Genomic DNA, 24595 nt, shown 5'->3' on the forward strand with positions numbered 1-24595 from the left:
AAGCCACCATGCCAGCCTGATCCTAAAAACAAAACAAAACAAAACAAAACCCCCAAAACCATTCATTCATTCTCTCTCTCTCTCTCTGTGTGTGTGTGTGTGTGTGTAGGTCAGAGGATAGCTTTTGAGAGTCACTTTTTTTTTTTTTTTTTTTGAGACAGGGTTTCACTTTTCACTGTGTAATGCTGGCTATCCTGGAGCTTGTTCTGTAGACCAGGCTGGCCAGGAATTCAGAGATCTGCCTGCCTTTGCCTCCCAAGTGCTGGGATTAAGGGTGTGCACTGCTATGTCTGCTGTGCAACACTGCTCTTTGTCTACCACCCATCTCACCATAGAAGTGCTGGACACTACATCTAGCTTTATGTGGATTAAACTCAGGCCGTTCAGGTTTGCACATTAAGTGTTTTAGCTATTGAACCATGTCCTCAGCCCTATTAATGCTATTTTAGATGGTATGCAGTAATTTTCTCCACTTTCCTTCTTAACAGTGTGTTATGAAAAATTTTAAACATGTAGAAACTTGGAATGGGTTATTTAATATTTGATACCCATTTAAATGATATGATTAATTAAAGTCACATGCACACGTGGCTGAGAGGACAACTCCCCTTGAACTGTAGCAGTCCTCCTGCCTCTACTTCCATACTGCTGGCAATACAGGTGCACCACCACATGACTTGCTCCTTTATGTTATCTCGTACTTCACCAGTATGAGAGCTGTAGTCCCTTCAGCTGGTGTTCATGTTTGGGCTCTCCGTCTCCACAGGGAGTGCTCTTACTGTCCTAGCATTTGTGAGTCAGAACAGGGCTCCATAGATTTTACATTATGTTTTGCCAAGAATATTGATGGATATATCTGCATATTCCAGCCTTCTTGTTCTCACATATGTTGTCCTGATATCTACACTAAACATTTTATAAGGAATTTCAGGCTAGCTTTTGTTTGCAGCTGTGTGTGCTAATCAGAGTGCAGATCCAGAGTTCACTGTGGCCAGCTGCCTCCAAGAGCTGCTGAGGAGAGTCCTTCCTGCACTGTTGATGCACAGTAGCTCTGGTGTGACTCCCCTCGAGTGTTAGGGGCCTACTCAAGTAATTGTTTTTATGTGTGTAATGGAAAGTTTACAGGCTTCTGCCTTTTAGGGAGGTGGAGGTGGAGGACAGGGTTTCACTATGTAAACCTGGCTAGCCTTGAGTGGTAGATAGACTCTGCCCCACAAGTGCTGGGATTTTTAAAGATGTATGCTACGAAGTCTGGCTTTTTTTTTTTTTTTTTAAGATTTTTATTTTATGTACTTAAAGTGTTTTACCTACATGTATGTATGTGTACCACCTTTGTTCTGGTACCTGTAGTGACCAGAAGACAATGTTGGATTCCATGGAACTGGAGCTACAAAAAACTTTTTAGCCACTAGGTAGGTGCTGGGAATCAAACTCTGTTCTCTACAAGAACAAAAAATGCTCCTAACCATTGAGTCATCTCTCCAGCCCCGCTGGACATACTTTTGAAAAGAAGGCTCAGGTGGGTTTTGTATTTGTGTTTTCTGTACCAAAACCTGGTGTTAGAAAACTTGAAGAGATGACAGGTTACTGAGTCTTTTTCACTTACAGATATGTCTTTAAGAAAGGCCTCTTTCTTCTTCCTTGACACCATTTTACCTTTAGTGACAGCACCAGTCTTTTAGATAGGGTTTCTCAGTGTAGCCTTGGCTGCCCTGGAACTCACTCTGTAGACCAGGCTGGTCTCAGACTCACAGAGGTCTGCCTGCCTCTGCCTCCCAAGTGCTGGGATTAAAGGCGGACTAGTCTTAGAAGCACCAGTCTTAGAAAAGCCATGGTCCAGTCATTTAGCTGTTTCATTATTTATTTAAAATTGATGAGAAATTTGGCTTTAGGAGCTGCAGTTTCCTGCTGATGTAAGGCTTCCTCCAGGAGGAGGTGAGTGCATTTTTGTGTAGGCAGCAAGAGTTGGATCTTCTGTAGGCTACATGGCTGTCATTCCTTCCACTGTTCTTTCTCATGGTGTGTTGTCTGGGGTCTCTGAATGATACTTTTATTTATTACTTATGTGAGCCATCTTCTCCCTAGCTAACTTTCTTTTCTTTTTTTTTTTTTTTTTAAGAGACAGTTTCTTCATGCAGTTCAGGCTGACCTTGTAGTTGCAGTCCCCAGAATAGTAGGATTACTAGTGTTGCCCACTGTGCCTGGCTTACTGCGCTCCAGCTGCAAATTTACTCTCCTGTAAGGCAGGTGGTACTTAACCTCTTAGTTTCCTATGTTGGCCTCTGTGTAACTGCCTGGGTGTCTGTTCTCCTTATGGATAATGGTCAGCCAGACTCCTAACATCTTCCAGTTAGAGCTTGGCAGAGGTAACAGGTCTCCTTTGTCCAGCAGTCTCTGCTCTCCCTGTCTTCTTTCCACAGTGTATCTTGGGGACTGCCCTCATGCCACATGCCAACTTTGGGAAGCTTGCTAGGCTCCTTTCTGGAACTTCCTGTATTACCTGCTACCTCTTCATTGTTCTGATGTTTCACCCACAACTTAAGGATATTTGGAGTATGTTTCATCTAATACAGAGTGCTTGGTCACTCCTGAATGCCAAGCCACTTACTTTTTCACTGAAGAGTAACTGTCTTGGATATATAAGTTTGTTTCAGAGTATTTGGGAAACTGAGAAAAGTACACATACATGAGTTAAAAGTTGTCTGTAATCCCATTCACAGAGAAACCACTGTTAAGATGTTTTGATTTTTCAGATTATTCCTTTCATTTCTCCCTTTTTGTCAACCTTTCTGTCTCAGTTAGGGTTTATGTGACAAAACACTGTGACCAAAAAGCAAGATGGAGAGGAAGGAGTTTATTTGGCTTACACTTCCGCATTGTAGTGCAACACTGAAGGAAGTCAGGATAGGAACTCAAGACAGGGCTGGAACGTGGAGGTAGGAGCTGATGCAGAGACCATGAAGGGGTATTTCTTATCAGCTTGTTTCCCATGGTTTGCTCAGTGTGCTTTCTTATAGATTCCAGGACCACCATGACACGGATGGCCCCACCTACAGTGGGCTGGGCCCTCCCCCATCAATCACTAATTAAGAAAATGCCCTACAGGCTTTGCCTTCAGTATGATCTTAATGGAGGCTTTTTTTTTTTTCATTTGAGGTTTCCTTCTTTGAGATAACTCTAGCTTGTGTCAAGATGACAGAAGACCAGCCAACACACTTCTGTCTCCTGCTCTCTCCTTTCTTCCTCCCTTGTTAAATATGAACAACCTCTGTGCTCACTGTGCCACCTGTTACTGGTGAGCCCATACTCTGTGGTGTGGGTTGCAGGGGCCAAACCTTGTCTCTGTAGGCCTCAAGGCACTTAGTTGAGTAGCTGTGTACATGGCATAGTCTTTTGATTAGCACTAGTAACTTTGGTGTCTAAGGTGCCCCACTGAGGAGATTGGTCTTCCAATGACCCAAGACATCCTGTGAGAAATTCAACAGCCTATAGCTACTGGCAGGACTGCTGTCAGAGATCTGCTGAGATAGCAGGTGCAGTGCTCAGATGGAAAGGTCAGTCTTAAGTCTTACTGACCAAGATTCAGTTATTCTCCTTTTTTTTTTTTTTTTTTTTTTTTTGTAAAGTGGCATGTTAGTTGCATTTCAGGTAATTAGCTTTCATGTTTGTCTTTTTTTTTTTTTTTTTTTTTTAATGCATCCATGGCTGGTCTCCCAATCAGAGCTCTTTCCACTTCTGCTTCATGAGTGCTGAGATTACAACCATTCTCTGCCCAGCTGAAAGATCTTTTAAAAACTTTTTTGAGACAGGGCCTCACAGTGTAGCCCTGGTTGGCCAGCAACTCATTATGTCCACTAGGCTAGCCTCAACTCACAAAGATCCACCCACCTCTGCCCCTTGAGTACTGGAGTTAAAGAAATGTACCACTAAGTCTGGCTATTTATTTTTGGGCAGTTTTGGGTTTATAGCAGAACAGAAATATGGAACAAAAATTGTCTAAATTCTCTTTTTCCTGTGTTTCACATATCACATGTATAGTCTTGCTCATTGACATCAGGCACAGGGGTTCACTTGTTTAACTGATTCTGCATGGGCATTATTGTCATCCAGAGTTTACAGTAGATGCTGGGACTCCATTGTTTCTATGCTTTTTGTAGGTTTAGGCTGCCATGATGATCATATAAGATACCTATTCATCTTCTCATCCACTTCCTGTAACTACTGACCTTCTTCTGTCCTCATAGCTCTGCATTTTCCAGAATATCAAATTCAGATTGCTGAAACCATGTAGCTTATACAGATTAGGTTCTTCTACTTTACTTATGTAAGTAGCATACACATTTCATTTACATATGTATACACATGTGTATGTGTAGCTATACACGTACAGATGTGTATATATATGTGTATTGGTGGTAAATAAAAGAACATCATTTTGAAGATTGAGGATAGTTTATTGTTTATTAGGCTATTCATGTTGTTCCCCAGTAGGAAGGTACCTGTACTTTTCCTTTTGTTACTGACTTTTTGTTGTAAAGTTGGGCCAAATAGTATAATCTTAGGTCAACCAAACTGCAGCCTCAGAACTGAAAGTAAGGTTTCCCAGTTCAACCCTTTCGTTTTTATTCAGTAATTAATGCTAGTTCTCAAAGGTTGTAAATTGGTGATTATTTGAAATTCTATTTAAAACCAGAGTAACGAGTCTTTACAAGCCCTTTTTTTTCTCTTCAGAGGTAAGTTAGAATCTTATAGTACTTTTGAAACAAATGTACATTACTTGTGTGTTTAAAGACATTGGGTAGGTAGGTAGAAGCCTCCTTAATGAACGGAGTGAGGTCAGTGTTTGGGAGAGGTATGGTAGTTGTAGTGAGTGTTATTCTTCTGATGGTTGTAACAATAAGAATCTTATTGCTTTTAATTTTTTTCCAGCACCAAGCCCTGACTGGGAGCCTAGTGGTGGGGGCCGGCAGTGCCACGGAAGCCGACCCCTTTAAGAGGCAGCAGGTGATGCCACCCACAGGTATGCCCAGTATGGCCAACCGTGCAGCGGCAAGTTAGTTGCCACATGTTTCTAAACTTAATTTTTACTTTAAGGTAATTTTTTTGGTTTATTGTCAACTAAAATATTTGTATAAATTTTTAATCTGTATCGAAGTTAGAAATTATCAGTTGATTATGTACATTCCATCTGATGTCCCATGAATAACCATTGTGGTATGACTCACTGGTAGCATTGCCTAGCCACCTTTGGAAGTGATTGTTTGTTTATTGTTTTTTTTTTTTTTTTTTGAGACAGGGTCTCTGTGTAGCCCTGACTGTTCTGGAACTAGCTTTGTAAACTAGCCTGGCCTTAAATTCACAGAGATCTGCTTGCCTCTGCCTCCTTAGTGCTGGGATTAAAGGCATGTGCCACTACTGCCTGGTGGAAGCCAGTTTTTAAACTACCAGCTCCCTTTTCCCCATAGTGTGATCACACTTTTTTTTTAATGTGGGATGCTCAAGTAGTTCAGAAGGTGACACATAGCTACTTCTGACTTCATGGCTGCTTCTTCTGTAACGATAGCAGGGACCACTGTCAGTATTTTGTGGTTCTCACAGACGTTATTCTGTACATACCAAAATTTTCTTACATATGAGTTATTCTGAAAAAAAAAATCAGATTTAAACACATGAATACAGTGTTACTTTATTTATTTTTTAAAGATTTATTTTTATGTATATGAGTATTCTATCTTCATGTACACCTGCTTGCCAGAAGAGGGTATCAGATCACATTATAGATGGTTGTGAGCTAGCATATGGTTTTTGGGAATTGAACTCAGGACCTCTGGAAGAGCAGCTAACCTCTGAGCCATCTCTCCAGCCCCCACAGTGTTAATTTAAAAAAAAAAAAAAAGAGAGACCATAATAGGTCACTTTCCCAGTCATTGCACCTGAATCTTATCTTTTGGTGTCTGCACCATGGCACATGTTTCACTGTATGAATGAACTATTAATAATAAAAATAATTATTTATTTTACATACTGTCTTATGAGACCTAACTGGCCTGCAACTCTCAACGTAGCTTAGTCTGGCCTTGAACTTTAAGGGAACCTTTTGGGTTTATTGGTCTGTGCCACTACACATGGCTTTGGACAGTTGGAGTTTATCAGTCAGTCTTTGCTACTCTTCTCTGGTTATCACTACATTTTTTTTCTGCAAGAAAGGGCAGAGAGAGACATTTAGTCTGAAATGTTCATTTGACGTATCTGGTAGCTGATCTGAAGGAACAGCCTGCCAGGTCCCAGAGGAATGAGATGTAGTACTGCTGCCACTGCCTGCTAGCAGCCATGTCCAGTTCTATCACTATCGACAGTTCTGGTTCTCTCACATTTTGTCTGTTTTCCTTATTTTAATCTTGTAATCTTCGGTGTTCTGACTTAGGGGTGAAATCACACCTCCTCTTTTGATGTGGGTGTCTGATTCTGAGTAAGGTGGCATAGGAGCTTTTATTGCTCATTAACCATTTGTGACTCTGTCCTTGGCAAGCTATTGATGTTTTCTGTCCACTGTCCTGGCCATTGAAACTTCTCATGTTATTTGTGAGTGCTTTGAGAATGATTAAGTGAGCCTCTGCCAATCATGTGTTGCAGTGTCTCTTAGTTGTTGCTTATCCTTTGGCCTTTGTATGATGCTTTTCTTTATACTTGCAAATTTTTAATGAAACTATATCAGCTTTACCCCTTATATCATAGAAGGGCTTCCCTTTAAAAAAGATTTAAAAACACTTATATATGTCTTTTTTCCTACTACTTTCTGTGGCTTTATTTTTACATGAAACAACACCTTTCTTGAAAATTATTCTAGAGCAGTCTAAGAGACCTCGTCTTGAAGTGGGTCATCCAGGGGTAGTTTTCCAGCATCCAGGGGTGAATGCAGGAGTCCCTCTGCAGCAGTTAATGCCGACAGTCCAAGGTAAGACCCAGCAGTAGAGCAGTGCTCTTAGCTCGGCATGAGGGAGTACCCAGAACCTGGAGCCATCCATTAGGGCCATGTAGTCAAGGGAGTGTACTGGATGTGGAATTTTCCCACGTGGCAGTATGTCTTTGTGCCCCAGTCAATTCTATATTGAGAAAGTCCTGAGAGACAGGTTCTTGCCATTCTGGTGGGAGCCACACATCTCCGCATTGTGCTTTTCGGTGATTTTATTTCTGTGTTCCTAATTGCTACTGCTGTCAGAAGCCCTGTGCTTATTTGATTCTTGTTTTGCTTAGTACTAACTTGCAATACTTGGGTGCATTTTTTTCCTTCTTTGTGTGCTCATCCTGACCTTAGGTCTATTCTAGGACACTCCCGTTTTGACTGTAACAGTTCTCATGTGAGAGACAGAATGTTCAGTGTGTGTCCTTGTGACTCACTTGGTAAAAGCTGCTGTGCACTGAGGTCAGTGCTTTGGGCGTTTTCTTATTTTGCAGGAGGAATGCCCCCAACTCCTCAGGCCACACAGCTCACTGGACAGAAGCAGAGCCAACAGCAGTACGACCCTTCTACGGGGCCTCCTGTGCAGAACGCTGCCAGCTTGCATACCCCCCCACCACAGCTCCCTGCAAGGCTGCCCTCCGCCAGTGTCCCAGCCACAGCCCTCCCTTCCAACTTACAGTTTTCGCAGCAGTCACAGATGGTGGAGGCTCCAACTCAGCTCCAAATCCCAGTGAAGACTCAACAGCTGAATGCCCCTGTCCCTGCCCCCCTGCCCAGCCAGCTCCCTGCTTCTTCACAGCCTGCCCAGCCGGCCCTCCACGTTCCGCTGCCCGGGAAGGCACAGATGCAGACTTCTCAGCTTTCCTCCCAGACCCAGGTACTCTGTGGACATGGGCTGTTTTAATAGTGAGGTGCAGAAGAAAAGAGGAAACAGTCTGCAAAGGTGGCTTGCTGTCTGGATATTTGGTAGGGTGGTTTTCCTGAACCTGCACATTCCTGGAAGCAGCATTACGTGCCCTCTTAGCACAGTTGGTTATTGTAGCAGTTGCAAATTAATTCTATTTGGCTTTGTAATAACAATCATTAAAGTAAAAGAAAACCATTATTATTGTTGCTCTTAGTGGAGGAAGCCTCGACCTGTTGAATCCAATGGATGAATTGAGTCCATTCGTCACCCCATTTGGTCTTCTGGGAACCCTTAGATGGTGACCAGTTTTTTCCAGTCTTGAAAATTGTGGGACTGATCCAAAGAGAGATAGATGAAGTAGCAATTCAGAGTTGACTTCTGTAGGTGTTAGTTTTAAACTCTTTTATTTAATTTCTTATTTTCTTCCTTCCTTCTCTACCCTAATCCCTTCCAACATCCCAATACCTGGTAGGAGAGAAAAAAGGTTAGTGGGGAGAAGGGGCATAGTTTTTTCTCAGCTACTTCCTGCTGATTAGGGTCATCCGGTTCCTTGGGGCAAGTCCAGACTTTGTTTTAGGAGATCCCCAATTTCTCCTCACACTGCATCAACAGCAACAAGGAGCAGTGTGTGTGTGGGAGCACCAGGAGCCTTCCTTTTTTTTCAACACTCTCTGGGCTCTGGCCTTTATTCCCTCTCCAGAGTCATCAGAATTAAACTATCTGTATCTGGCAAAGAGCCCCTCTCGGAGCCTGCATGAGGCAAATAGTTTGCTGTTGTGGACTATCTGGATCAGTCCCACATCCCACACCTGGGATTAAAACAAAAACATATCAGAAAGCAAAAGGCCCACAACAGACTCCAGCTTTGTTTAAGGGGGAGGCCAGACTCTTCACCGTCAGCTAGGCTTCCTCCTTTGCTGCTACCTTTCCCATTTTTTTCCCCTGCAATACTGTGAATTCCACCAGTGTGGATAACACTATACTTGTATCAGTGATGCCACCCCTCCTCACTGACTTTATACCTATGTGGGTTTGTGAGTGCTTATGCCCCAGCTTCTGGAGTCCAGTGAGACTATGCAACATAGGTACAACAGTTATAGATGGAGTCAGTGAGTGTTGGGCCTCTTTGCTCTCACCTCCCTCATAGTAATAAAGGAGAAACTCAGAAGAGCTTTAAGTCCATTTAGGATATATAGTAAAGAGATGGGAGCAGAAAGGAGAGAAGGGTCTGAACTGACTGCCATGTGCTGTGTGGTAAGGACTTCATTGCCATTAGTTTCTCTGTTTAGCAGTTGTGAAGTGGGAGTCTGCTGTTCCTATTTTATGAGAAGTTCAGGCCACATGGTAAAGTCTTGACATTCGTCACCATCTAAGTGGTAGGGTTGTGAGTATTAGAGGCAGGCAGGTGCGGAGGCCTACGCACTTGCTTAGGGAAGGAGATTGGTTCTCCCCAGGGCCACTAAACTTGTCTCCATGGCTGGCTGGCTTTCTTCCTTCCTTCTTCCTTCCCTTTGCCCTTCCCCTCCCTCCCTCCCTCCCTCCCTCCCTCCCTCCCTCCCTCCCTCCCTCCCTCCCTCCCCTCCCTCCCAGGGTTTAATCTGTGTAGCCTTGGCTGTCCTGGAACTCACGGAGATCTGTCTGCTTCTTACCTCCTGAGTGCTGGGATTTAAAGGTGTGCACCACTACACCTGGCTCCCCATGGCTTTCATGAGAATGATCTTTCTTCTCTTGGAATCATAATCTGACCTAGAGCAGCACTGTGGTTTTCTTACCTTTGTTTTCTGCCTTTGTTGTTAAAATGATCAGCTTTAATAAATGGCTTTTAAGAAACTGTACAGGGATGGAGAGGTGCTTCAGTAGTTAAGAGCACATAATACTCTTCTTGGAGGACCTGAGTTCAGTTTGCATTATCTATATTGGGTGGTTCACAACCACCTAAAAGACAGTTCCACAGGTTCTAACATCTTCTGAACTCCAAAGGCACCTATACCCATGTGCACATACATAGCTACATACAAGAGACACAGACAAGTAATTTAAAATAAAATCTAAAAAAAAAAAAAGAAAGAAAAAGAAACCATAAATCTATAGGAACTCATTATATAGTTGGACCTTGTAACACAGGTCTCTAATCTCAGCTACTTGGGAGGTGGTTGTGGCAGTAATAATGCAAGTTCAAGGCTATCCTGGCCAACTTAGAGAGACCCCATCACAAAGTAAAGGAAGCTGAGTAGACTGTTTACCTAACATGTGCGAGGCCCTAGTGTCACCTAGGTATTGTGGGAGGGTAGGAAAGACCCTTATTTCTTATGAGTTGGGCTGGGATTATCCCTTCTTCTGTAAAGGGCCATGGAGAAAGTTTTTGGCTTTGCAAGCCATTCTGTTTCTACAGGTCCCTCAGTTGTGTTCCTGAAAACATTACAACTTGTGAGTGAATAGAGGTGGCTACACTTGCATAAGGCTCTTATTTCTATACATGTGTGTATCTAATGTGACTTCTGGGCCTCTTAAGGTAGACACTTACTGTGGGAGTCATTGTTAAATTTTGAGAGTCTGCTGAGCCTTCCTTGCCCTAGAGGTCTTGACTGGTTTTCCTGCTGGACTATTCCTGGCCTTTACCTCTGTCTAAGTGGCCTCCTTCCTGGGCTCCTGGGAGAACTTTATACAGACTTGCTGGGGTTAAGGCCCCTTTTATGATCGTAGCTTCTGGACAGCACAGAAGAGTTTTCTACCTCTCCAGCCTTCTTGTAACAAGAGACATACATGGATGCTAAAAAGATGCAAGATGCCGAGCTGGGAAATGGTGACACCAGCCTGTAATATGCCACTCAAGAGGCTGAGGCAGGAGGATGGAGAGTTCAAGGCCAGCTGAGGTTACAATACTGAGCTCTTGTCTCTAAAAAAAAAATTACATAAAAACAGTAAGCTCAGCTATTTTGAGTGATGTTGTTACATAAAAATACAATAAAAATTAAATTCTCTATAGCTAAAACAAAAACAGTCCTGTGGGGTTTTGTTTTGCTTTAGATAAGGGATGAAGGGACTCTGGCTCATGGTTTGAGGGTACGGCCCATTATAATGGGGAAGGCATGGCAACAGCGGTGAATCGTCTGGTCACATATATGCAGTGAGTGAGCAGAGGGTGATGAGTGCAGTGCTGGCACACAGTCCTGTGGCTTTTTATCTAGCTTCCTTTTCATGCGACTTCATGATTAAAGCAACTGCCTTTTCTTTCTTATATGCCTTTAAATACGAATTTTGGTTCTACACAGTTAAAAAAGTAAAACTTGCCAGTTCAGACCCAAAAGCACTACAAGAAAACATCTTCCAAAAATGTAAGGAAAAGTGCACTTGATGATGTGTAAGTGTAACCTCAGCCCTCATAAGGCTCATGCAGGAAGACAGAGTTTAAGGTCTACTTAGGTTATGTAATCAAGGGTGTTTTGTTTTAAGGGAAAATCTTTTTTTTTTTTTTCAAGACAGGGTTTCTCTGTGTAGCCTTGGCTGACCTGGAACTCACTTTGTAGACCAAGCTGGCCTCAGATTCAGAGATCTGCATACCTCTGCCTCCTAAGTGCTGGGATTGAAAGCATGTGCCACCATGCACATTAATTAATTCTTTTAAAATTTATTTATTTATTTAATGTATATCAGTGCTCCATTTTCATGCACACCAGAAGAGGGACTCAGATTCTGTTACAGATGGTTGTGAGCCACCATGTGGTTGCTGGAAATTGAACTCAGGTCCTCTGGAAGAGCAGCTGAGCCATCTCTCCAGCACTAATTAATTACTTTAAAAAAAAAAAGAAGAAAAAAAGCTGAAGAAGAAAGAGCAAAAGCTTTTATGAGTTCTGAGATAGTATACCAAGTTACAAAGGTGCAGTTAATAATGTAGTTTAGTTTCTGTGTAGAAGAATTTAATCTTTGGATATCATGTATCTTGTGGTTGTGAGTTGTAGTTTGTGTTGGGATTAATTTTGTGTGCATGTGTTGCCATGGAGAGGAATGCACTGACTGCTGGCTTGTGCTGGCTGAGTTCTCTGGCATTTGGACACTGTGAACCTGTAGAAGCCTTGTCCTGATCCTGATTCACTTGTCTTCTGCCCACTAGACAGTGGCATCAACCAGGCCCCCTCTGGAATCTGCCCAGCCGTGCCAGCGATCTCTGCCCACTTCCTCCTCTTCTTCACCCCTTGTACCTGTGAGTGGCTCAGGCCCTGGACCCCTGCCTGCTCGTTCTTCACCAGTGAACAGACCCTCTTCTTCTACCAGCAAGGCTCTGTCTCCCATCACTTCCCGGTCTCCAGGGGTGGCAGTGTCGGCTCCCCCCAAGCCACAGAGTCCTGCTCAGAATGCAGTCTCATCCCAGGATGGTTCTCAGGATAAGCTGACAGAACAAATAACACTGGTAAGCACACCTAAGCAAACATGGAGCACATTTATTTGTTTGGGGGATCTACTCGTTTCCTAGGTTAGCCTCTAATTTCTGGGTTTGGGAGATCTTGCTCCCAACTTGGCCAAGAGAGTAGCTGAACAAGAGGTATGTCACAACACAGTACAGCTGGAACTCGCTTGTATTTTGGTTTGTGACATACATTTTATTATTTTAAGGCTGTGATAATTTAAAACGGAACACTTAGTTTATGATCATTAGAAACCAGGAATGGACCAAATAATGCTTCCTTTTTTGCTAGAAGTAGACTTATGGACATGCTTGCCTTGTATTGAAATTGACCATGGTGGGCTGATTGCCTTATAGTCATAGCTGAAGGTGGGAGTCAGTTAATTTGTACTTAGTTCTTGTTGGATGCTCTTTTGTTAACTTCTTCAGGGAATTAAAAGATTGACATAAACTCAGTGCTTGTTGTCTGGTTTGATTTTAGCACTGTGGGTAGTCTTCATTGATTCTTCTACTTTTTTTTTTAGTGTTTACTTAATTTCTAGATTTCTTTTTTTAGTTTTTTATATTAATTACAGTTTATTTACTTTGTATCCTAGCTGTAGCCCCCTCCCTCATTCCCTCCCAATCCCACCCTCCCTCCCTAGTCCCATACTCCCTCCTCCTTCTCCTCCCAAGTCCACTGACAGGGGAGGTCCTCCACCCCTTCCATCTGACCCTAGTTTATCAGGTCTCATCAGGACTGGCTACATTGTCCTCCTCTGTGGCCTAGCAAGGCTGCTCCTTCCTGGGGGTTGAAGTGGGAGGTCAAAGAGCCTGCCATGGAGTTCATGTCAGAGACAATCGATTCTTCTACTTCTTGGTTATTTTGAAGTTAATTCCTGGCATGGTTGTTTCTCTTGTACACCGTTTGATTCTTTTGGTATAAACATTGGCCCTTTGGTTTTATTCTCCCCCCTCCCCCCTCCCCCCTCTTTTTAGTGGTGCTTAGGATGCTAGCTGGTTGCTTTACCGCTGAGTTAAACCTGGGTCATTTGTCTTGGTCTTAAAATAGGATCACTATTGCTTGGCTTCCTTAAAGGTGTCTGGGAGAATCTGATTCTTCCTGTTGTGTTCTTCTAGAGCCACTTGACTGTGAGCATGCTTACCTTAAACTCTGGGTCTTTGAGTCTGTCTTTAGTTCTTGAGCCTTTTACACAGTATGCTTTAGCAGAGTACCTTTAATTACATCCTGACCCTTACCTCTCATATCTGTGCTCCCTACAGGAAAACCAGATCCATCAGCGAATAGCAGATTTAAGGAAAGAAGGCTTGTGGTCCCTACGGCGGCTGCCAAAGCTTCAAGAGGCCCCTCGCCCGAAATCTCATTGGGACTATTTGCTGGAAGAGATGCAGTGGATGGCCACAGACTTTGCCCAGGAGCGGAGGTGGAAGTTGGCTGCTGCTAAGAAGGTAGGTTTGAAACATGGGTCATTCATGCTGTGTCTGTTGGAATTTCAATTGCTGTGAGTGGCAATGGATCAGACTCTTGCCTGTCCTTTAAATCTTAATGTGTTGCTTGTATCCATGTTTTCGTCTCACACCTGAAAATGTAGGAGGAATATACCTAACAGTGAATAATAATGTGGCTTTATTTATTGAGATATGGTTTTCTCTGTGGATCAGGCTGGCCTTGAACTTATGATCCTCCCACCCGAGCCTCCTCCTGCCTTATATGTGACTGTAAGTTGAGAAGTCTCCTCCTCCCCACTTCAGACAGGATTTCACAGCACTCACTCTGTAGACCATGCTGGCCTCAAACTCACAGAGATCCGCCTATGCCTCCTGAGTGCTGGGGTTAAAGGCGTGTGCCACTACTACCTGGCTAGGCTGAGAAAAGTCTTAAAAATTTTTTTTCCTATCTCTCTTTCTCTCTTTTTTTTTTTTTGGGGGGGGCATAGCATGGAATACAGCACGTTTCCCCCCCTGTATGTACACCTGTGTGTGGAAGTGTGGAGGTCAGGGAACAACTGTGGAAGTTGTTGGCCCTTTTGCTCCATATGGGGCCCTGGGGAATCAGACTCAGGGAATTAGTCTTGCCACCAAGTACCCATCTTGCCAGCCTGAGTACAACAAATTTTTTTTCTCTCTTTTTTTCTTTCTTTTTTTGGGGGGGGGGTTGGAGACAGGGTTTCTCTGTATAGCCTTGGCTGTCCTGGACTTGTAGATCAGGATGGCCTTGAACTCACAGAGCCTGCCTCTGCCTTCCAGAGTACTGGGATTACAGATATCTGCCACCATGCCCAGCTAACAACAAATTCTTGAACTTTTCTTTGCCAGCTTGTCAGAACTGTAGCCCGGCATCATGAAGAAAGGAAACTTCGTGAGGAAAGAGGAAAAAAGGAAGAACAGAGCAGATTGAGACGAATTGCTGCCACCACTGCCCGAGAAATAGAATATTTTTGGTCAAATATCGAACAGGTAAATGCTAAAATTCAGTGGGATCTAAAAGAAAATGTAATGTGTCAAAGCCATGAAACTGTGTACTAGGGGACAGAGCCTTAGCAGCTTCGGCATTCATGCTTGTGCAGCCAGAGGCCTTGCGTTACTTAGCCTTCTGCAAGATCCCATTCTGATCTCTTTGTTTACTTTTGTACTTGTGGAAGCCACAGCTTTGAGGTGAGAATGTAGTGAAGGCCTGTGAGGTAGTTCTTGGTATGCTGTGGCCATTAAAGGCAAAGTCTTTTACAGGATACCTGCTCCCATCTACATCCTTAAAGGAGATAAATCTCTTCTAAGAACTTCCACACTTTTACTATCTAATAGAATTTGAGCAGGGTACACTTAGATACAAAATAAAGAGGAGAGCACCAAACTGAGTTTTTTCCTCAAATGTGTATGAGGTAGGCTAGCTGTTGTTTTATGTGAAGAATTGTACAGTTTATATCCTTAATGACTTACTTGCTTATTCTTTTTTGGTATTTAGGTTGTGGAAATAAAACTGCAAGTAGAATTAGAAGAGAAAAGGAAAAAAGCCTTAAATTTGCAGAAAGTTTCCAGAAGAGGTATGCTATGAAACCTTTTTTGTATTACATTTGTTTCTTTAGTGTGGGGATGGGAGAAAACAAAAGTGTGCACCATGATCTGTGTGGAGGTCAGAGGATAACTTTCTGGAAATAGTTCTCTCCTTCTATCATGTGGGTTCTAAGGAATAAACTCAGGCTTGTCAGGCTTGGTGGCAAGGCTTTTTACTATTTTACTAGCCCAGCTATGATTTTTAAAATATCTTCAAAGGTTTATTTATTGTGTATGAGTGAATGTGTGCTACCATGTGCCTGTGAGACTTGGTTTTTCTGTCATCTGGGTTCTGGGGAATGGACTTAGATTATCAGGCTTGATGGCAGGTACTTTTACCCATTGAACCATTTTGCCTGGCTTTTAAAGACAGTTTTAATGAATTGCATGAATACAGTGCCTGCCTAGCATTTGTGAGGCCTTGCTTTTACGTTCCACAACACATATACACAGGCTTCAAAATTTTCATAATATGTTTTGTGCAGCTTTTTGGCTTTGGCTAGAGAGCTCATTGGTCAGGGAGAATATGTACATGCATTTGTTTTATTTTGTGTATACACACACATGGAAGGGGAGGATAGAATCTTACTCTGTAGCCCTTGTTGGCCTGAAATTCAGTATACAGGTAAGATTGGCCTCTAGCACCTGAGTGCTGGGATTAAAAGGTATACATCACCAGTTCTAGCAACAAGCTCAGTTCTATTGTCATGTGGTAGTATGTGCCAGTACCCCAAAGTTGCTCAACTCTGAATGTTTTCAGAATGTAGGTACTGTTTCTAGACAGTAAACAAACCAAACAATAAACAAACCAGTTGACTAGATACCTTTGGGGATTGGGCTGGTGCAGTGCCTTTGCCCCATTGAGATATTTCTGCAGTAGTTGCCCCTAGTTACTGGATACTTAGGTGCATATGAGACGCCAACATGTGGCATTCATTGTCTTCTCTAGTCTTTATACTGTTCTAGGCGTCTTTATACCTCTCATATTATTGGTGAGGGAGTAGGTTAAGAGGCTAAAGTTGTAGAACTGTAACATGAGAGCTACACAAAATGGCACGAGTCTGAATCCCAACACTTAGCAGTTAGAGGCAGAGGTTTGTGAATTTTAAGCCAGACTGAACTCAGTCAGTGAGACGCTGACTGAGAAAACAAACAAGGGTATAAAAAGAACCATAAGATGAAAACAGCTGTCCTGGGTTACTGAGAGGAATGAGGCCGGGTTTATTCTGCAAGGGCAAGAGGTAGAACTTGCACTCCCTGTCCTTCTTGAGTGTTGATAACTTTAGGACTCAGCTTATATAAACAGACAGCACTTGTTGAGGTAAAAAGCATCATGTTGTCTAGCTTTGGTGAAAATACTGTATTTCTTTTCTCTTTAGGGAAAGAGACCAGACTAAAGGGATGTGATACATCACCAGAGCACTCTGTGGTGAGTACAGGGTTGTTGCCTCTGACACAGAGGGTCTTGTTATATTACCTGAAGAAGTCAACAGGCAGTTTGCTTTGAAAATACAGTGGCACTGGGTGGTGGTGGTGGTGCTCTCAGTAGGCAGAGGTAGGCAGATACCTCTATGAGTTCAAAGCCATCCTGGTCCACATAGTGAGTTCTAGGACAGTCAGGTCAATACAGAAAAGCCTCGTCTTGAAAAACAAAACAAAACTAACAAACAAGAAAATAAAAAGACAAAAAAAGAAGATATAATGGCACTTGATAGCTGTAGTTTCACATGGGACATGAATCTGCAAGTTTGAGAGAATGCAGATGAATACAGTAATTGAGGGTCTGCATCCTCACTCTTCTCTGTAGTATCTATGTCATGATTGCCCAGCAAGTGCTGGTGTTCTCCATTGGACATCTGCTAAATAGACACTTCTGCTTTGAGATCCCATTCTGTGTTATTGAATCTCACATTTCTGATTGTTACTCTGTTTCAGGATCTAGGAATATCTGGAAGGAAAAGAAAAGCTAGTACATCTTTAACTGATGATGAAGGTCTGTTCCCTACTCCCTTGATGCTTTATTAGGGCCTTGAGATCACAAGCAGAGAGTGCACTCTGTATTGTCATAGTATATAGCTATGCTGCCATTGTCCTTGGGCTTGTTATTTTAAATTGGTTACAAAGTCTAATCTTTGTATTTATCCAGGAGTGTTTTGAGTAAAAAGAGTAACTCTTGGTATCTCCACAAGACTTGGCGTGTTTCTATAGCAATTTGGTGGTATCTTTGTGATCTCTGAAAACCCAGATGCATTTGGAGAGCTTAGGTGGTTACACAGAGATTATTTGGGGCCAGGTCTGTTTCTGTCCTCAAGACCCCTTAGTACAGTACAGTAGATGTGCCTGCTGAAGGATGATATATGCTCACTGCTCACCACAGTTGCCACACTGGTCTCTTTGGGGAGGAGCGCCTCTCATGTTTAAATGTTGGCACTTGGTTAAGAGTAGAACACAGATGTACCTCCAGTATGAGTGACTTGACATGAGGCTGTGTCCATGGTTTCTGACCTATTTGCAAACAAATGTCCTCCTGGTTGTAGGAACAGTGAAAGAAAGGAAGAATTGGGTATTAGAGGAAGCATATGATGGTGTGTGATGTAACAGGTGCTAGATGAGTGAGTCTGTGGGGTCTCAAGCAGCATTGTAACTTTAGTAGTTTGACTTGCAGTGTGGAAACTTCCAGACTTTTGAAAGTTTGAGGTTTTAGTATGGAGAGAGTTTGGCCAGATTATTAGTGTGGTAACTGTTAAGATTAAGTTTCACTCCAAAAGATAAATAAGGAGTAACAGTGGTTCACAGGAGCTGGGAGTTTGGGTTCAACCATTGCCCTGCATTGACATAGCAACTTGGATGTTCTCCAGATGCCCCCCCCCCTTTTTTTTGCTCCTCTGTCTTAGTGTTTGTCTCTTTTTTTAGCTATTCCCCTAGGAGGTGGTCCCTGTCTTTCAACTACTCTCATGTAGCTCTGACTCTTGGCTGTCAGAACAGCTTCTGACTGAAGCTGGCAGAAGGTAGAGGTCAGGACCAATTCTGGTGCTTCTAGCCAGAGTGTCCTCTGGAAGGATCTGAGCTGTGTTCCTCTCTGTCTCTCCTTGGCTTCCTATTGATTTTGGGAGGCCAAGATGTTTATCAGGGCAGCTAGCCGTAGGTGGGATGACTTAGAAAGGATTGGGGAGCAGATGTTTTTTTGTTGACATCCAGCCTTGTATAGTGACTTTAGATGATTTTCTTTGTAGACTATAGGTGTGTCTAGCTGATTTGGGGACATCTTCTTGTTAAGTAGTGGGTTAGTTTAGGAAAATCAGACGAAGTAGAAACTACTTTGCCTTATAGGCATGTGGTAATGTTGTCACCTTAAACTCTGTGTTTCTTTGAGATAGCCCCAGGCTGTCCTCCAGTTGTGGTGTCTGTCAGCATGACCACCACACCTGTTTACTGCTCTTTCTCCTAAGCCATCTACTCCATTAAGTGCAGGAAAAGTGGCGGAATGAAATTCCAAGAAAGTTCTGGCTTATCTTGTAAGGTTGCACCAGGCTCTTTGTGTTTAGGACTTTATGTGTTTAGGGTCTAGAGATGTGCAATCTGATGCCTTTCAACTTTGGTGGATGGTAGAGATTTTGTAGTGAAGAACTGAGGAATTTGGGGATTTGGTAGAGATAGTGGGCAGAATGTGTTCATGTGTGCATGACTGCATGTGCATGTTTGTATTCGTGTGTTTCAGAAAGGAAAGGTCATGGATGAGAAGAAGCCAGATTAAGAACTACTGCCAAGGAGGGAGGGTGCAGTGCAGCTTTTTGGGTCAGCCCTCTTACCTTTGAGATTGCCTATGAGGAAGAGTTGTGCTTGGGGGATGCTGAAGAGTTCTTGGCAAGAACCCTGACCCCTGTGATAAAGAGGAGCAGGGTCCAGGGTTAGGGCTGCAGAGTGAGGTGGAATGAAGTAATGGCCTTTGAAGCACAGGAGTGCCAAGGGGAGGACACACACTGGGTTGTGGCCCATCTCTGATAGGCAGTGATGAATCCTATAAACCATGCATCCTCAGAAGCATGTATGTGGCTTTTCTGGATGGGCTGTGCAGTGGGTGGGAAGTTTACCAGCCTTCTGAGTTAGTGAGATTACTGCATATTGAAAGAAACAGGCTGTGAAATGGCAGGCTGAAGTAAAAGGGTAAACATTTCCCATTTGTTGCTTGTTTAACAATGGTTTCCAGAATCATCCTGAAAAATTGAAGTATTTAATTCATTCAGTTTTTTTTTTAAAACTGTTCAACAGTTTTGAAGCCTAATAGTATTTAATAATGTTGAGATCAAGTGATGCTTTGCATGACCCTGACCTCTGATGATAACCATTTTTTAGTGGAAGATGAAGAAGAGACCATCGAAGAGGAGGAAGCACATGAAGGGCTTGTAGACCACCACACAGAACTTTCTAATTTGGCCAAAGAAGGTAGGTTGTCACTGTCTTACTGAAAATATTTTAATTCAACATTAAACAGGCACAAGACACTTGAAAATAAAGTCATATAAAAATGACAGCAGTACATGTGACATTGTTTTGCCAAGTTCAAGGAAACAGATCTCTGGTGTTGAGTTAGACCTCAACATTTTGTGGTTCACTTTCTGAACTCTCCTCTCCTACCTCTGTGAGTCTCCCTAGCCACTGTTGAAACTGAAGCCCGATTCTTTGACAGTGGCTTGTAAGGTGTGGCTTGTTCTTCTCTAGTGGTTCTGCCCCGTAATTTTATCTAGATGGCTGGGTATTGCTGTTAATACCTTAACTCTACATACTTTTTCACACGTAAACATATCATCAGTTACTTTGATTCCAGTAGTGCTGCTGTTGGTACTTCTTTGTTCAGTGGTATTTGTACACAAATGGCTCTGCATATGTTCGGGTGTGCAGCATGGTTAGTCTATGAGTTATGTAGCTTATACAGTTGACTGTGCTGGTAGCCTTAGAGCTGGTGGTGAAGATAGACCTGCCCCCCACAGCTTGAAGAGCAGCTCTCTGACAGTGAGGTGCATTTTCTCATGTCTGTCTTTGGCTCTTTTGGCTGTTAGGTTTTCTACCTAAGTTCCTTAAATATTCTGGACACAAATTCTTGTTTTTATTATTTTTAATTATGTGTAGCTGTATATCTGCGTGTGGGTATGTGCCATGAGTGCTAGTGACCACAGAGGTATTGAATCCTCTACAGCTGGAATTATAGATGGTTATGAGCTTTCTGATGTGGATGCTAGGAACTGAGCTTTGGTTTTGTGAGAGCAGTAAATGCTCTTAACTGCTGAATATTCTCCCCACTCCAGGGGATGCGAATTCTTTATGCTTTGGTCATAAGGATGGCTTCCTATAGTGTTTGGTTAAAAAAAACAAAACACTTTAATTAAAAATTTCACATTTACTTATTTTTGTGTTATAGCATACATGTGGAAATCAAAGGACAACTTGGAGAAGTGGTCAGTTTTTCTACCATATTGTCCTGGGGATCGTACTCAAGTCATTAATCTTGGTGGTGTGTGCCTTTCCTTTCTGAGCTGTCTTGTTCTTACCTTGTTTGGTGCTGGGAATTGAATTTAGGTGCCAAGCAAGCATTCTGCTACCAGGTTATATTTCCAGTGCCCTCCGCCATCTTTATAGGTACCCCCAATGACATAAGCTGCTTCCCTTCACACACACTTCTTTTTGTGATTAATTGACTGGTTTGTACCAATTTCTATATGAATACCAACCACCCTGATTACTGTTGCTTTAGGATAACCACATCTGACTAGGTTAAGTTCTTTAACGATTTCTTTAGAAGAGACTGTTTCAGGTATAGGTTGGAGTCACGTTTCACATAAAAAAAATAAGCAACTGTTGGAACTGTTGAGTTGACTTCACCTATATTAATATGTTATGAGAACAGCTTTCTCTATGAAGTTGATTTTTCCATTGTATGATCAGAATATATTTCTCCATTTATTTAGGCCTTCTGAAGAAATTTTCATTAAATATATAAAATGTCTTTTGTTAAATTAATTTCTTTGTTTCTCTCTGTCTCTGTGTATGTGTGACTTTTGAGACAGGGTCTTAGGTAGCCCCAGGCTAGTCTTGAACTTGCTGGGTAGCCAGCATGATCTCCTGTTTCTACCTCCAAAGTGTTGGGATGTTGCTTTAAGGATGTCCTGAAGCAAGGGTGATGGATGACCTGATGTGTGCAGAGTGCTTTGCTGCTGCTGTGAGGATAATCATGGTGACGGTTTGAATAATTTATCATTGGGTATAAGGTACAGGTTTCTTCATACTTTATCAGATGAATGAAGTTCATATGCACTTAAATAGACATTTATGTTATAAATGGTTCTTATATTTTTTTGGTGTATGCTCTTTATTGTAGGCCTTGGTTCATGGCATTTTTACATTAGATCAGTTAATATGAACTACATTTGCCACTGTGATTCTCTTTTGTTGGGTACTCTGTTTGGTTTGCTTAAGTTTTTCTAGGATTTTGTATCTGTCTGTTTAGAAGTGAGACTTAGCCAGGCAGTGGTGGTACATGCCTTTAATCCCAGCACTTGGAAGGCAGAGATAGGTGGATCTCTGAGTTTGAGGACAGCTTGGTATACAGAGTGAGTTCCGGGATGGCCAGGGTTACACAGAGAAACCCTGTTTTGAAAAATAGAAAAAAAGTGACTCTTATTTGGAATTTACATTTCTCACACTGTACTTAGAGGTTTTAGCATAAGGTTACCCTTATGCTAAACATCCAGAAAATGTAGAAATATGAAGTTACTTTTATAGATGATTCTTACCTGAATTTTGTCAAGGTGGCTTTTGAACGGACCAGTTTACGTTCTGTGTGCTGTGCTTTGCTCTGCTTTATTTTGTTTATTCTGGAGCATGAACCTAGAGCATTGAGCCTACTGGTCAAGCACTCCACCCACCTGAGCTTATATCTGGCTTTGGTTTATGGTTTAAAGTGTCAATGGAATAGCACTGGATGGTGCAGTATTACGTACATGGCCACCAGGTATGTGGCCCTTGGGGTCACATTATGTAGTCTGCAGGATCCTTACTGTCAATGGCTGACATTTTGGTGCCATCAGCTACTGACAAATGTGTTAAGATTTTGTAGCAGAAGAATAGATTCCTATTTTTATTTTTTTGACAAGCCAATTTCTAGTTTCTTTATTTTGAGCCTATGTTATTAGATACCTGGTTCTATTTTCCATTCTTAAAATTCTCTTCTAGGTCTTTTCCACTTTAAGATTAACATAACTTTTACCATAGATTGTTTTAGTGTTAGTCTCCCCTTCCTCCTCGGTGGTGGGGATCAAACCTAGAGCTCTGTAGTTGCTGGGTAACTAACTACTACTCTAGCCCTGTGCTTGGTAATTTGTGTGTGACATATTACAGACCTGATTCTGATGACTCTTATGAGCCCCAGGCTCTGTTTGTGTACACTGTTTGTTAGCATACTTTGTGAGTCTCACAACTCACTGAAACTTGATTTTGGCAGATTTTTCAGGCCTACCAGCGAGAGACGCTTATTCAGGGACGGCTGTAGTTGCTGTCTAATCTTTATTCTTTGTGTGTGTGGTATATATACATGTATGCATGTATGTATATATATATATGTGTGTGTGTGTGGGCACATGTGTTTTCAAGTATGTGTGTGTGTCTGCCTTGGACAGAGATTGATGTTGGGTATCTTCACCTCATACACTGAGGCAAGGACTCACTTGAATCTATAGCTTTCCTATTGGCTGGTCTAACTTACTTCCCTTGCTGCCTCCTAAGTGCTAGGTTACAGGCAGACTGCTGTGCACATGTAGCATTTTGCATGGATGCTGGAGATCTGAATTCCAGTCTTCATGCAAATTTTATGCTTGTACAGAAAACCCTTTACTTACTGAGCCTCTCAGACCCCCTATTCTGTATTCCATATATTGTGTCAAAGAATACACAATATCCCTGTCAGACCTTCCCCACCTCACTCTGCAGGGATTATAGGTATGAACACCTTGATATCCTTCTTTATTTCTTCATTGAGGTGGTCACTCATGACAGTTTGTGTCCTTGGCTTGCAGGAGTCCACGTGGAGTTATCACTTATAACTTCACCACTCTGCAGCCCTCCTGGTAACTATGGCTACAGCCTCTTGGGACAGAATGAAACCTTCAAGAGTCTTGATGTGGGCAGATGGGAGGAATATACTCCTTAGACAGATTCTCACTAGTTGATGATAGCTTTTTTTAAACACCCCTGATCTGGACTGGTTTCTAGAGCAAGAGCCTGTATGAGCAGGAAAGACCAAACCAGTCCTGGTCAATGAGGGGGTTGGTTATCTGGAGGAAAGGAGCTGGGTCCTTCCATTGTGTAGGTGAGGGTGAGTCTAGTCTTTGTACTAGATTTCTGGGTTATACTCAACACTGTGGTCCTCAGAACCTGGTGGAATTTTCTTCCTGGACGTGGGGAAAAGATTAATGTGAAGGTTAATTTGGACCACTTAATGTTCTGTTTAAAAGGGATCATGTTACATCTGCTTAACCAGCGTGGATGGTGTTGCTTTTGGGGTGGTAACTTTTTTTCTAAGACATTTTATCAAATCTCATTAACACTTTTCTGTTATAGTCACTTGTATAGACAGATTTGTTTTCACACATTCAGAAAAATTGAGAACCGTGCATTATAAACACTACACACCTATCTATAGATAATGTTTGATTTCACTTGGCTTAACAACACATTTGTCTATTATTTCAGTTTGGGTGTTATAAATCATGAGCAAGTGAATTCAGGGAGATTTTGGTTAATCTTAAATATAAGTGCTTGTAATGCTGATTTCTTTCTATGAGTATTTTTATGTACACTTGTTTAAAATGTTTCTGTGTCATAGTTTGATACTTTGTCAAACACAAATTTGGTTGTTCTTTGGAATTTTCTAAAGTGGAATATAATTAACTGTTAAATCCAAACCCTCTCAGCTTTCCATATAGTTTTTTGAGACTCTGGCAGGTTCATCAGCTTGAACATGTCTGACTCAATGTGTTTCCACACAGAGACTTTTAGGGGCTGCCGTTAGCTGAGGAACATACTGGTCTGTATTCATTTTATAGTCTCAGTTGAAAAAAATACTTAGCTTTATTTTTTTTTAACTTTTAAATAAAAATTTAAGTTAGATTTATTCATTTTATTTTATTGAATGTTTTGCTTATGTTTGTGTCTATGTACTACACATGTGCCTAGTGGCTGCCACGGTCAGTTTTCTGGGTAGCAGGTCCTCTGGAACTGGGGT

At 42.1% G+C, this 24595-nt stretch overlaps 1 protein-coding gene across 15 annotated transcripts in view; it reads left to right on the forward strand.

The window, feature by feature from the left end:
* Positions 1-24595, forward strand: part of Ep400 (E1A binding protein p400) — a 105367-nt gene that overhangs the window by 21854 nt on the left and 58918 nt on the right. For 12 of the 15 annotated variants that reach the window (XM_060382626.1, XM_060382624.1, XM_060382628.1 and 9 more), the window contains 10 exons: positions 4930-5020; positions 6848-6955; positions 7456-7838; positions 11980-12276; positions 13534-13719; positions 14587-14727; positions 15233-15311; positions 16701-16750; positions 17257-17314; positions 19675-19764. In XM_060382626.1, the coding sequence (XP_060238609.1) occupies positions 4930-5020; positions 6848-6955; positions 7456-7838; positions 11980-12276; positions 13534-13719; positions 14587-14727; positions 15233-15311; positions 16701-16750; positions 17257-17314; positions 19675-19764 (1483 nt within the window). The remainder of the gene's footprint in view (positions 1-4929; positions 5021-6847; positions 6956-7455; positions 7839-11979; positions 12277-13533; positions 13720-14586; positions 14728-15232; positions 15312-16700; positions 16751-17256; positions 17315-19674; positions 19765-24595) is intronic. The other 3 variants (XM_060382631.1, XM_021644930.2, XM_021644933.2) reach the window with 1 other exon arrangement.

This window comes from Meriones unguiculatus, chromosome 4 (genome assembly GCF_030254825.1).
Source record: "Meriones unguiculatus strain TT.TT164.6M chromosome 4, Bangor_MerUng_6.1, whole genome shotgun sequence".
NCBI classification, from domain to species: Eukaryota; Metazoa; Chordata; class Mammalia; order Rodentia; family Muridae; genus Meriones; species Meriones unguiculatus.